Genomic DNA, 14,092 nt, shown 5'->3' on the forward strand with positions numbered 1-14,092 from the left:
CTCGGCTTTGTCTGAATCAGAGTTATTCAGGTAAACTCGGGATCTTCTGAAGAGCGCTTTTGTGTTGTCCGGTGTTTTTAACCAATGGGTAAAACTGTAAAAGTGTAAGGCTGCATACATTGCAGCTTATTAATAACTTCGCCGTTCTTAGACATTAAGGTAACTTTGTTGAGACAGTCGAGTTCTTGCAAAATCCGACTCTGAAAAAACGTACAGTTCAACACAACTACCCCAACCGAATGACCGTCACTAACTGATCCAACCCAAATTCTTCATTGTTCAGTTGAAAAGCTATCGCAAAGGCACAGGCTGATCCACAGAAAGCTTGCCTTTCTATATAAGTACTCTGGAGTATCAGACTTACAGTCGAACTTGACTAATAACTGGGATTTCTCGTTTCTCCTCATCGCCTTCACTGCCTTAGAGCATCTCCAATGGTTTCCCAAAAGGACTTGCTTGCAAATTTAAAAAATTTCAAGCTACTAGCTTGACCATTGGAGCACTTCCATTGAACTAGCTTAAATTGAGCTACTAGCTCCATGGAGCTAGTAGCTTAAATGGTCCTACAAAAAAAATCTACCTACTAAAATAATACATGTGGAAATAGAATTTTTAATAAATAAATGGGTGATATGAAAGGTAGTTGACATATGAGTCCATCTAAACCACAATACTAGTAGCTTACCATTGTAGTAGTTTCTAGCCTAAAAATGTTGTACCTTGAAAATCTTATGTGGCAAAGGTAAGCTAGTAACAACTAGCTTACCATTGTGGATGCTCTTATGACTCTAATAACCGGGATTTCTCGTTTCTCCTCATTTGCAATGTGTGCACGCTCTTTAACGACATTTATTTTAAAGTGTACTCCGTATTGAATAATTATTTTAAAATCCATTTCTTTTAAAATGTATTGAATAACAGGTACTACTTATATACGTAATTATTCACCGTCTGAAGATAATTATTCAATAAATTTTAAAATAAATGCCTTATAGAAATTTGATACTCGTATATAACTATATAAGTTCGTTCATCAAAATGACGATTGGGAAATTGAAAATACAAAAGTAACACAAAAGCTTACATAAGTTTGTTCATCAAAATGACTATCGGGAAGACTACATAGGATCGTTAAAACCATGAGTTCGAACAAGGTTACAAAGAGCCAACACCATGCGCACTCGGCCATATTTTTCTTACTAGTTTACAGAAATGGAGAAATTCCAAATAACAGCGGAAGTAGGAAAAGAACACAACAGAATGAAAACATATATCCGAATATCTGCCTCCAAATAAGATGAACAATCCTTGATGAAATTAAATCCAAAAGCAATCATCAAATAAAAGTTGAACCTGCCAAATGAATCAATACAAAGGATCAATTAGAACTATAAAGGAGATGAAGGGCGGAATAAAACCCGAAAAAGGTGTGAAGTAACTTACAACATTTTCATGAATCGGTCAATTATATTTTCATTATCATCACACAGATATTCTAGACATTAACTCTGGGGCGAGGATTAACAGACCTATATACATACATATCAAACATTGCAAATTAATCAGCTAAGCAAACAGACATCTGCAAGTAGAAAAAAGGTGTCCTTATTAAGTGGTTTTGGATATACCTTTTGAGTTCAGAGGCAGTGCGATTGTCGGTCTTTTGGTCGAGCAATGCAAGACTCTCAGAATAAGCGCAGAACTTCGGAGATTGGCTTACATTAAAACCAAGTTCAGTAATATGGCCAGTCTTGGGATTATAGGACACCAGCTGTCCAGTGTTTTCCTTATTGAACCCGACCAGTTCCTTGTTCGCTCCCAAGTAGTGCAACGATCCCTCATGGTGATATCCATATGACACACGATCATTCACGATTTTGCACCATGAACTTTCGACATTGCAGTCTCGTTTCACCCAGATTTGACAATGAGTTGTAGTACTCATTTCCAAGAACATGTACTGGCAATGGGACACAGATAACATACCGGAGTACTCAAATATACCGAAATCACCATACCTACTGATCTTAACGATTTCTTCAGGCAGTTCCATTTTTGCAAACCTTTCTTCCGCGACATTATACAAAAGCAAGCATTCGACAATGGGATTATTACTTATTTCCATTCGTCTACTACGAATCGGCCAATAAATAAGGCCATTACAAAAACAGGGTGAAGCGGAAATTTCAGTAATCAGGTTATCAACTAAATAATCAGCGCAAATTGTCCTCCATTTTCGTTTCTGTACCGAGTAAACCTCTACAAATGGCGTTTTTGCAGCCGAATAACTTATTTTGACCACCCGATGATCATTTCTCTGATAATCATAGCCGAACCCCAGCAAAGAATGACTGCCCTTACAGGAGGAATTCCGAAGTTTAATGGATTTCTGAATTAACGGATTCCATATCAAAATACGGTCTCTGTGGCCAAGATAATCATTGTCAGAGAGGCACAACAAACCATTAACGCAACCCACAAAGTGAAAGCTGGACTGAAAAGGCTGACATACAACAAAAGGCCAAACTGAGGTGTGAAGTCTATTCCCTTGTTTTAACTGATCTAAATTACGAAAGAAAATACACTGCTCCAATTCTTCGGTTTCTGAACGCTTCTCAACCTCTTTGCATAGAATTAAGGAATTGGCGTCATTTTGGGTGTAATGCTTATGGTGTGCGGCCATAAATGAAGGGGAAACAACGAGAGAATGCCATGATTTGCAGACACAACGACATTTGCCCAAGGTTTTTACAGGAAGTTCCTTGAAGATTTCGAACCATATGTCTTCAGAAAGAAATGGATTTACATCTGACATTTTATATATTCTTATCTGATGCTGAAAAAACAAATAAGAGAGGCTGTAATGCTGTATCATTCAAACTGGCAGTTAACTACAAAAAATGAGAATTGGTTGGTTTTAAGAGCTAATTCTAAGCTAAACATGCAAGTTAAAACATTTAATTGGAAAGCAATCAACTTTATCAAATAATTCAAGGGTCTAGAAATTGCATTATTGTAAAGGTCGAACAAGCAACCACAACCAAAACTTGATTATCTAACCATAATTATTAGATGAGACGCTCCACAAGCACACAAATGCACCCTCCCTGGTAACACAAGTTCTTTCCATTTAACCCATCCCTCATTTCCATAAAACGATCAAGTCCCATCCCTCATTTCCAAAAGACCGAGTCAAACAAAAGTACTGTATTAAGTAACTAAGTAGTAAAGTCTCAATCGCTACACAAGGCATACAAATGAACCCTCCCGGTCCCGGATAACACAAGTTCTTTCCATTTAACCCATCCCTCATTTCCATAAAAAGACCGAGTCAAACGAAAGCATTAAGTAACTAAGTAAGTAGTAAAGTCTCGATCATACACCAAAAATTCCCATAATTAGCATATAACCATGATCAAGAAGTCTCAAAGTCAAGCACTTTTTTTTACATAAATAGACGTAACTAGCGGATTAGACGATTCTAATCAACCAAAAAAACGCACTAGTTATTGATAATTTAATTAGCTTTAAAGGGAACAACCAATTCAATAATATCCAAATAATCAAAAGGGAAATGAAATCAAATGTCACATTCAAATCAAATCAAGCTTGTTCTTCCTCTAACGATAATACAAGCTCTAGACAAATAAATACTCACAAATCATGGCGAGATTAACATATAAATATACCACCCACTATTCTAGTTACAAACCCTAGACATAATTAGAGTAACAAAGATTGAAACTTTAACTAAGAAATTGCATATAAATGAATAAAAATAACAACTTGAAATAAAATATGAAAGAGGGAAAATTAATTACCAGATTTGTATCAAAGAGGAATGAGAAAGAGATTCTTCATATACCAATTTGCTTCCAATGCTCCCTCGGTCCAATGCTCCACATTTATTTTGGACAAGAAAGTAGAAGAGCCGGTGGGTAGTATTAGAGCATCTTTAATGGTAAGCTAGTTGATACTAGCTTACCTTTGCCACATCATTTTTTTGAGCTACAAGCCTACAACCATTTCAAGCTACAACTTACTCCAACGGTAAGCCGATTTCCTACTAGTTTGATGTGACCCACCTAACACACTCTCCTATTTTTTTTATTCAATTTTTGATTTCTAAATATAAAATTAAAACATTATAAATGAAACCACTATTTTCCTATTGGTTATGTTCATTTTGTGGGTCCATTTAAGCAAGTAGCTCTATGGAGCTACTAGCTTAATTTTTCTTTAGCAAAGCTAATCTATTTGGACTACTCCAATGGTTGAGCTACTAGCTTGCAATTTCTTAAAATTATAAGCAAGTCCTTTTTCTCAACCATTGGAGATGCTCTTATGTCGTGGTTTATAAAAGTGAAACTAAGTTTTGTATCCCCTGCAATAGTGCAATGCACGAATTATTATAATTTTATGACAAGGATTATATTATGGCTTTTATTTGTAAATATTTTTGTAATTTTGTTTTATAAAAGGGTATATGAAAATCATATTAGCTCGAGGGTACAAATGCTTCCCAATTTTTGCAAATATGTAACGAAGTTATTATCTAGAGTAAGAATAAAATGATGGATTTAATAAACAACTGTTTAATTTCATCACGGCAAATTAAAAGTGCATGTTATAATTAAAAACTTGGGAAGACAAAAGATAATTATCGGAAGACGAAGGGTGTAGCAGGATGTAAAAGAAGGGATTTAAGTGGTGGGATATAGATGGTTAAAATTCAGGTCTCTTAATAATCCCCCTTAAACTAAAAGAATAAGAGATTTCTAAGTTTTCCCGCCTAAATGAATTATGCTATAAATGGACTTCATAACATCATATTTACAAATTACAACTGGGCCATCCTGATTAATTTTGACTTATGCTATAAATGAGCTTCATAATATCATATCTACAAGTGCACCATACTGATTAATTTCATACATAAATAATTCTATACCATTTAAAATAGGGGATAATATTTTTTTTAATTTGTATAGACATATTAATATGATATTCTTATTTTATTATATACATGAAATTGCACTAATTATATGTACAATGTGGTAGAAATATTTTCACTATTATTGTTTTTAAAACTAAACATTACGCCCAAGAACATGTTTTTAGGAAACATTTTTTAATTCATTCTATTTTTCTATCTTTTCATACAAGCGTACACGTTGAGAGTCATAAATTGTTATTCCTTCTAAAAAGAAAAACTTATGACATATTTTTTCTTACCCTTTAACTTAATATATATCTTTGCTCCATACTATATGAAAACTTAAATTTTGGTTAATTTTTTTTAATTGTTTATATAACGGCTTTAGTAGATATAATGATATAATTAAAAACAATATTTTTTTTAAAACAAAGTTAATAAAATAATTTCGGTTTCGACAATCTTATACGGAGTAAAAGTGTTGATCAATCTTTTTTCCAGCTCTTAATACAAAATATTATTAATAATAAATTTTATAATTAAATTTCAAATGCAGTTAAATACCAATAGTATAATTGTTAAATTCTCTAATATTCCTATCTAAAAAACCGCGCATTTGCGCGGGATCTCTACTAGTATTATAATAACAACTAACGGCAATTCTCCTATAGGACCGTCCTATGGTATAGGATTGGCCCAAAAGGAGAAAAGCCCAAAGTTATGATATAATTACATTCATATTTCAGTTTTATTCTGAAGAGCGCTTTTGTGTTGTCTGGATCTAGCTCTAGAACCAGTCACAAACAGCATTCCTGTGTTTTTAACCAATGGGTTAAACTGTACAGTTCAACAGAACTAACCCAGCCGAATGACCGTCACTAACTGATCCGAAATAGGAGAAGTAACTTACAACATTTTCATGAATCGATCAACTATATCTTCATTATCATCACACAGATATTCTAGATATTAATTCTGGGGCGACGATTAACAGACCTATATACATACATACATAATTATTATACACAAACATTGCAAATTAATCAGCTAAGCAAACCCGAAATAGGTGTCCTTGTTTTAACGGATTTAAATTACGAAAGAAAATACACTGCTCCAATTCTTCGGTTTCTGAACGCTTCGTAACCTCTTTGCATAGAATTAAGGAATTCGCGTCATTTTGGGTGTAATGCTTATGGTGTGCGGCCATAAATGAAGGGGATACAACGAGAGAATGCCATGATTTGCAGACACGACGACATTTGTCCAAGGTTTTTACAGAAAGTTTCTTGAAGATTTCGAATCATATGTGTTCAGAGAGAAATGGATTTACATCTGACATTTTATATATTCTTATCTGATGCTGAAAAAACAAATAAGAGAGGCTGTATCATTCAAACTGACAGTTCACTACAAAAAATGAGAATTGGTTGGTTTTAAGAGATAATTCTAAGCTAAACACTAATTTTAAACCCGTGCAAAAAATGCACGGGTCGTAATTATAGAGGTTTTTATTGAATATATGAGCATATAAATAAGGATTATTAAATGTTTAATGTCGTGACAATATAAATAAGTCGATAACAATTGGAGATTGGACGTGTACATATAAATTAAGTTACTCAAATTCGGTGATCTATTTTTTTAAAATATGATTTTAGTTTATTTACCTCATAATGTTTAGTTTTTAATTTATTTTGTTTTATTGGAGTTGTGTATATATAACTAATAATCTAATATATGTCTTATAGGAAATATAAACAATGTAATAAAATTAAAAATAATCGGAAATTTTCTTGTAAAGTACGTTAGATATTGTATTAGATGTAAACTTACTGCTGGCACAATTTATAGACGATTTTACGTGATAATATTTTTTTTTTTACTTTTAAAAATAATAAAAAATAAATTATTAAAATGGGATAAAATTGAATTTAATTATTGAAAACTTGTCAATGTAGACTTGACCTTTTAATTCGTTAACTCTGTCAACGACTTATTAGATTTAGAAATCTTATTAGCTAACCATTGGAGCAAATTATAGCTTGAAATTGTTTTAACTTAAAAAATTGATGTGATAGGCTATCGCACACCTATGCAAAGATAATATTTATACCCTAGCAAAACAAATGAATGTAGTACGTAGGGGTCGAACCACAGAGAGACGGGAGTTGGTAATTAGTTGTTATAGGTTGAATTCTATCGAGGTCGGTTACGTTTGATTGATTGGTTTGTTGATTAGAAAGTAATAAACTATATGATAAAAGGAGTCTAGGGAAGTCGGGTCACACATGCAAATTATGTAAATGCTTAAATTAAACATAGGAGTTTATAAAACGGTAATTGTTTAGGCTTAGAGACACCCACCTTACGATATTAGTGTCAACCATAGACCGGGTCCTAGAGAAACTCTCGTCCATGACTAGGTCGTCCTACTACACATACTTAGTCTAATTCAATTCCGTGTCTCTCGACTTTAGAACGAATGAACAAACTTAATCGATGAATAAGGCCTTTAAACATAGATTAAACATTATAGTGCAAACATGTGATAGAAACAATTATACAATATTAACTTATCCTTATTTTGACATTTACAAATTACTTAATCATGCATGGCTTCCTTTATTCCCTAGACAAAGGTAAATTATTCTAACATTGTGAAAATATAAACTAAACTAATGCTAAATGAAATGATAAATAACATAATTAAAATAAAGATAAAATTACCTTGAATGAAAATAGAAGAACAATTGCAAATGGAAATAACTTGGAATAAATCTTGAACTTGATAATAGAAATGTTGTAACAAACTAATACAAACTAAACTAAACTAAACTAAACTACTAATATTTAGAGAGAATTTTGGAATACAAATATATGTGAATGGTGGTGTGTAAAGGTGTGTGATTAGCACCCCTTATATAGGAAATAAAAGAGCAAACTTTGTAGAGGAATCCCAAAATGGCATCCTAAGCACACTCTTAATTTTTCTTCAATTCTTGAATAATTGCCAAAAGGAATCCCATGCAAATTCTTAATGTTTCTTTAATCACATGGTTAAATGTGATATTAGCATCCAAAGCTTCTTAGTATCCAATATTTTTCACCATAATTTGGACTTTGAATTTGGGCTTGACTTGCATATTGACTTTGCTTGCATTTTTATTTTGATCCAACACTTTCTTCATGCAAAATCCATGCACTTCAACACTTAGTCCAATCTTGCTCTCATACTTAGCCTTGCTTCTAGTGTTGGCACATTTTATAGTACTTTAGCTCATTTTCCTACAAAACACACTTGAACACACAATTGCACTAGAAACACAATATTAGCTTAAAAACACTTTGATAAGTGCTAAATGATATGTAAAATCAAACTAATATAAAGGGTTAAAATGTATAAAATATGCACTTATCATGATGTGACAAAGGTAGACTAGCTTACCATTGGAAATGCTCTTATACTTATTTTAATGTATATTTTATCGCATGATTAATTACTCGAATGATTACCATATAAATGAGCCCAATTTCTCTTCATTTCCTAAAAAGAAATGGAGAGGCAAGTACCTATTAATAGTCCGAATCGTAACGGTTCTAAATTTACGCATAAAAATAAAGAGAAAATGAGAATGAAATGGGTAATTATTATTTAAACAGATTGTGAGAGGAAATAGAGAGAAAGAAAATAGAGAGGATCCATTTCCCATATAAATATAGTCATGATTTGTCATGTACATATAACAATTGATCAACCCAATGTTTCGTATAACGTTGTGAATCTTGTGATGTTGAATATACTAATAAAAAAAATAATTACTCTTACTAATATCATTCCTGTATTAAACTAGATAATTATAAAAAGTAAGAATAATTATAATAACTGTTTATATGTTTATTATTAAAATTAAAGAAAATAAACATTTATAAGAAGGCGTTAATCAGACCCGTTTTGACCCGAGATCTAACCCGAAACCATATAAATCTGGCCTACATAAACTTGTATTTTACAAACCTAAATACGTCCGATCCGTATTTTACTCGAACCGAAAATGATCGAATCCGAACCGAAAATTTATAAGTTATATTTTAATTTTATACTCCCTCCTATTCTACATAAGTCTCATTGTCCATTTCTGTCTGTTGGAAAGTAACCCCAACATTGATGCACTTAAGCTATTCTATTAAGTATTAAGAGTCATAAGTTAGTTTATGTTATATGTCTAATATTTATGTAATAGTTAAATGTTAGATGTTATAAGATGTAAATTTTAGGAGTTAGCTTTTGTATGGTGTAATGACTCTTAATGTTACTAAGTAACTTAAGGCTTAGAACTTATATATAAAGGTCATTAGTCATGTTGGATAAGTAAAAGAGTGTATGCTTAATATCCGAGTTAAACATAGTTGGAAATCTTAGCTAGTAGTTAAGTGTTGGAGGATTGATTGTATTATTGTTAAGGTTGAAGAATAATAATACAAGGTTGGGTTGTGGTTAAGTCCATAATAAAATATTGTGAGTCTTTGCATTTTATATTATTTGTACCAAAAACCCCAACACTGTCTATTCACAATAATGTCCCATTGTCAATTTTTGGTAAACTTTTATACTTATTTTAATCACTTCAACCTACAACAATAACTCACATCAACCCAAAACAATACTTAATTTAAACACTTCACTCACAGTAATACTCCACAAATCCACAATACCTTCGCCTTCTCCAATTACCTCACCCAACCACAATACTTTACATTATTTAACTTCTTTCCTTAATTCCCGTGCCATGTCCACAATGGGACACTTGTCTAGAATAGGAGGGAGTATGTCAAAATTCAAAGTTTATTTGAGTTTATATGTTGTACGGAGTATTATTTTTGAGTTATATCCTTATTTTTTTTAGCTTAATGTTAAATAAACGAGCTCATAAACTTTACCGCATAGCTCAAAATTTCTCAAACAAAAATCGAAAACTTTATTAAAAAGCTCATAAACACTATCACTGTTGTAGTACAGCTAGTTATATAGTTGCTGCGAGTTTAAAAAGCGCTAAATTTTTTTCCCAAACCAAAAATCTCGTAAAACAGTAACTTTTTTTTGAAAAAAAAAAATCACCGTTTTCGAAATTTGTATCTGAGAGTTCTTCTCATCTGTAGAAGTTTATCTCGTTGAAAAACTCTGATTGTCCAAACTGCGGACTACAAGTTCAAAAAATAATAATTTTTTCTTTTCAAATCCCATATAATATATTGTCTTTAATTCATATATTTTTGCATGAGAAAAGTAAATATATTTATCTATTATATTAAGTGGTAGTGTGATACTATACGATAATTTGGGTATAATTTGTTATTTTAAATTCATATATTAGCGGACTCGTAAATCATCTTTCATCACTTGTCTTAAAATATAATGTCCCATTGTAATCAAAAAATAAAAGTAAAAATATAATGTCCTTACAGACTTCAGAGTTGCAGGAGTAGGGAGGTAGGTTGAAAATGAAAACCCATTTCCTTTTCCCTGAATCTGCTCTCAATAACGTGCCGCCGCTACCACCAAATTGTGAATCTAATAACCTGAAACCATGGAAAATAGGAAAGATAAGTAAGTTTTCTTTTTCCTGTTCATGTTTTATTGGTGTGTGTTTGTTAAATTGTTTTTTATGATTTTAATATGTATTTTTGTTTGAAATTTTTGTGGCTCCAATTTTAGTCATTTATTATTTTAATAATGGTTAATTTAGGAAATCAGAACCGCAGATATATAATATAAGTCAACTCTGTCAGGAAGATATTGTGAACATTGATCTTTATAATTGAGCGCGTTTTATTTCATCTCTTAAGAACCTGCAAACATGTTGTTCGAGGGGTGGAACAAAACAGAATCGTAAACCTGTGACTTATAAGAACCCGGATGAGCCAGTGTGTGTTGTTAGGATCAGGGCCGGTCCTGATGGTAGTCTGGAGGGACAGTCGCCTAGGACCCAAAATAGGGCCATTCTTCTAAGTTATAATGTAGTAATAGTAGGAAATGAAAAAAAAAAAAATCTAATTTTTCAAAAACAAAGCACCGATTTTCTAATTTCTCACCTTGACCCATTCTTTCCTTTTTTTTCCAATTCAAGACCCAAATTATCGAGTATTTTCTTTTTTTGGTTAGTATACTTAATTTAGAAAAGTCCTCATCTAATTCCAAAACAACGACTTCTTAATTTCAACGACACAATGTTAAAATATATGACTACCGATTGAGATTGTCTTTTAATATGTTACTAGTTCTAGAATTTTTTTCAAAAACGGGGTTGAAATACAAAGTATTTAACAAAATAGGGCTAGTTTGAAAGTATTTATCAATAATGGGTCCATGTCACCATTTCCACCATTTTTTTATTTTTTCAGAAAATATTTTCCTTTTATACCCATAGTTCCTTCATCTTTTCATCTTCTACCCTTTTCTTCTCCGTTCAAGATTTTACAGAGAAATGATTCACCATAATCAAATGGAAAAAGGAAGAAAATTTGGAGCTAGAAAGGAAGACTAGTGTATAGAGGTAACATATACGGACTACGGAGTATACTAATTTGGTTTAATTTAGCCTAAGGATAGAATCCTGTAATCATTAAATCATTAATTTTTGATTAATTAAAAATTGCAAATTAAGCATAATAATCAATTAAAACAAAACGAAAAGATGAAAATGTGTGAACAAAAATGAGATGGATCCAAAACAGAACAAATCGAAGTCCGCATTCTATTTTTGAATCGGGTTTAGTATGCGAAAAACAAATTTTTTCGAATTTGACTGACTCTCATAATAATCGCTTATTTCAAGTTCACAAATTTTGTTAAGCTTCATTAATGGAGGTCATAAGGCAATTACTAATCCGTCTTGATTAAGCAATTACCGATGAAGCGAGTCCAAGAACAATGCCGAAACTAACTTCGCAGATAAAAGCAGATGCTCGTTCATTAACTTTCTATTTGAATTTATGTCAACTTTTTGAGGGATTCTTTGATGGGTTCTTGTGTAATTTAGAATTTTGTACTTTAATGGAGAAGGAAGAGGGTAGCAGATGAATGAAAGATGGTCAATGAAGAAATAAAAATGAGGGTATTCTGGGTATAAGGGAAAATATTTTCTGAAAAAAATAAAAAAATGGTGGAAATGGTGACATGGACCCATTATTGGTAAATACTTTCAAACTAGCCCTATTTTGTTAAATACTTTGGATTTAAAGCCCATGTTTGAACAGGGGTGTCTAAGGCCACGGGCAACCACGGGCGTGGGAACCGGGCCTCCCCTTTTGATCACCGTATTATAAGCTTTTATTCATGAAATTCAATACAAATCTCGAAGTATAATATACTTGTGCATTCATTTTGGGGCCTCATTTTTCCGTGTCGCACTGAGCCTCTATTTGTTTTAAGACGCCCCTGTGTTTGAAAACATAGCCGTTAAATTTACGGAATTAGCTATGTTTTGACGATGATGATGCTTTGAAAGCCCGAATTTGTGATAGCATAAGGCCTTGCGGAGAAAAGAGGTTCGTAATAATTTTCTTCTTCTATTAATCAGTACGTATATTCCCATAATATTTTACTAAATTTTTGCCACGGATTATTAGTATTTTGCTACGAATATTGTTATATTATTAGTGTTTTGCCACGATTATTGTTATTATTGTAGTTGTTGTATTCGAATTTTTTGTCTTTTTTATTATACTACTTTCCTCCTGGTTATTTGTATATTAAAATAAAAATTAATGTTGATTTTGTTCCTAAGATTTATTCTAACAATAAAAATCTCTAATAGTTTTTGTTTTGATGTTTAATGATTGTTTAATTTACTTTTAAAATAAAACGCCAAATTTTAATGATTCTGTTTAATGCTACAATTTTTTTCAATTTTTTCTCTTTTTTTTAAAATAAAAATAAAAATAAATAAATGATGATTTAGCTTGCTTTTTTTAAGGGCCCAAATTTACACTTTCGCCTAGGGCCCAAGAAAGCTTAGAAACGGGCCTAGCTAGGATTGAAGATAGATGTGACTCCATACTTTTTGATTCAAAAATGCGATATCTATAACAGTGGCTACTGTTTCGAGGATGAAATCAGAATAGGCCGTAATTGGAGCGTGTTGAATGACTCTTAAGTTCTAATTAAAGGTGGTAATAAGGCTCCTTTCGGAGTATCGTATGTTAAAGGTAATGAATCAAAAGATAACTCCGTAAATCACTTGGAAGATTCTCTAGGACAAGACACATTGCGCTCTGCCTTGTATCATCTTAGATATGGACGAGTTGATGTGAAAAAGACGGCATTTCATTCGATTTGTTTCATCTGTGTGAGGCATCAAGACTCCAAGGTGTAGCTACTCAACTTTTAGCGGGATTCAGGTCGCGTATTCCTAGGCCAATAGGTCATCTGCATCTGTTGTTTAATGAGTGGGACTACATGTGTTTTTGTCATAGGAAGCAGGTAGTGGGAGTTGATTGTGAAAGTATGAATGTGGAATTGAAAACTCGTTTTGGAATAGATAATTTTAGAAAGTTGGACGATGTTCTTGTAACCATACTCGTAGAAAATGAAGAAGTCCGAGTTAAGAGAAGATTGGAGAAGTTGGACAAGAGTAAGAAATCATATTCATACTACAGACGCAGAGGTACACTTTCGACGTTTCTATTACTTAAAAATTATCTCACTTAATTGAATCTTTTGATACCAATTTCAGCATTCAGACATGAGACACGACACCAAGTGACCAACACTTCACTGTCTAATTGTTAACATTTCAATAATTACTTACACTATTATTTGTAGTTTCTTAGTGACCAAATAATTCCAAGGGATGCGAAACTCAAGAGAAACTGGACGAGAAGCGAGTTAGAACAGCACCGTAACACTGAGTTAGAGAGACTAATATCCCAAGGAGGTGGAAGGGCAGGTATTAGGACAGGAACTCACTAAATTATTTTTGACTTTTAATGCCTGGTTTCATCGTATTTTTATCTGTTTCTTCGTGTAGATATATGGATTTGTTTGAACGAAGCTTGTTGTGAAACCAATTTGCGCTTTAAAAGGCTTAAAATTGATCACACTGATGTAAATGTTAAAGTAGCCGATCTTTCAGTTGCTTATGATGACGATGGTAATTA

General features: G+C 32.4%; 1 protein-coding gene across 1 annotated transcript; it reads right to left on the bottom strand.

Annotated features, from left to right (window-relative positions):
* Positions 1–998: 998 nt before the first annotated feature.
* Positions 999–3,953, bottom strand: LOC141627894 (putative F-box protein At1g19160). Its single transcript, XM_074441096.1, has 4 exons — positions 3,822–3,953; positions 1,629–2,836; positions 1,444–1,529; positions 999–1,353 (listed from the first exon to the last, which is right to left on the bottom strand). The coding sequence occupies exons 2-3, from the start codon at positions 2,813–2,815 to the stop codon at positions 1,496–1,498; spliced, it is 1,221 nt and encodes a 406-aa protein (XP_074297197.1). The 5' UTR covers positions 2,816–2,836; positions 3,822–3,953; the 3' UTR covers positions 999–1,353; positions 1,444–1,495.
* Positions 3,954–14,092: the final 10,139 nt, after the last annotated feature.

This window comes from Silene latifolia, chromosome 2 (assembly GCF_048544455.1).
Source record: "Silene latifolia isolate original U9 population chromosome 2, ASM4854445v1, whole genome shotgun sequence".
In the NCBI taxonomy this organism is placed as follows: domain Eukaryota; kingdom Viridiplantae; phylum Streptophyta; class Magnoliopsida; order Caryophyllales; family Caryophyllaceae; genus Silene; species Silene latifolia.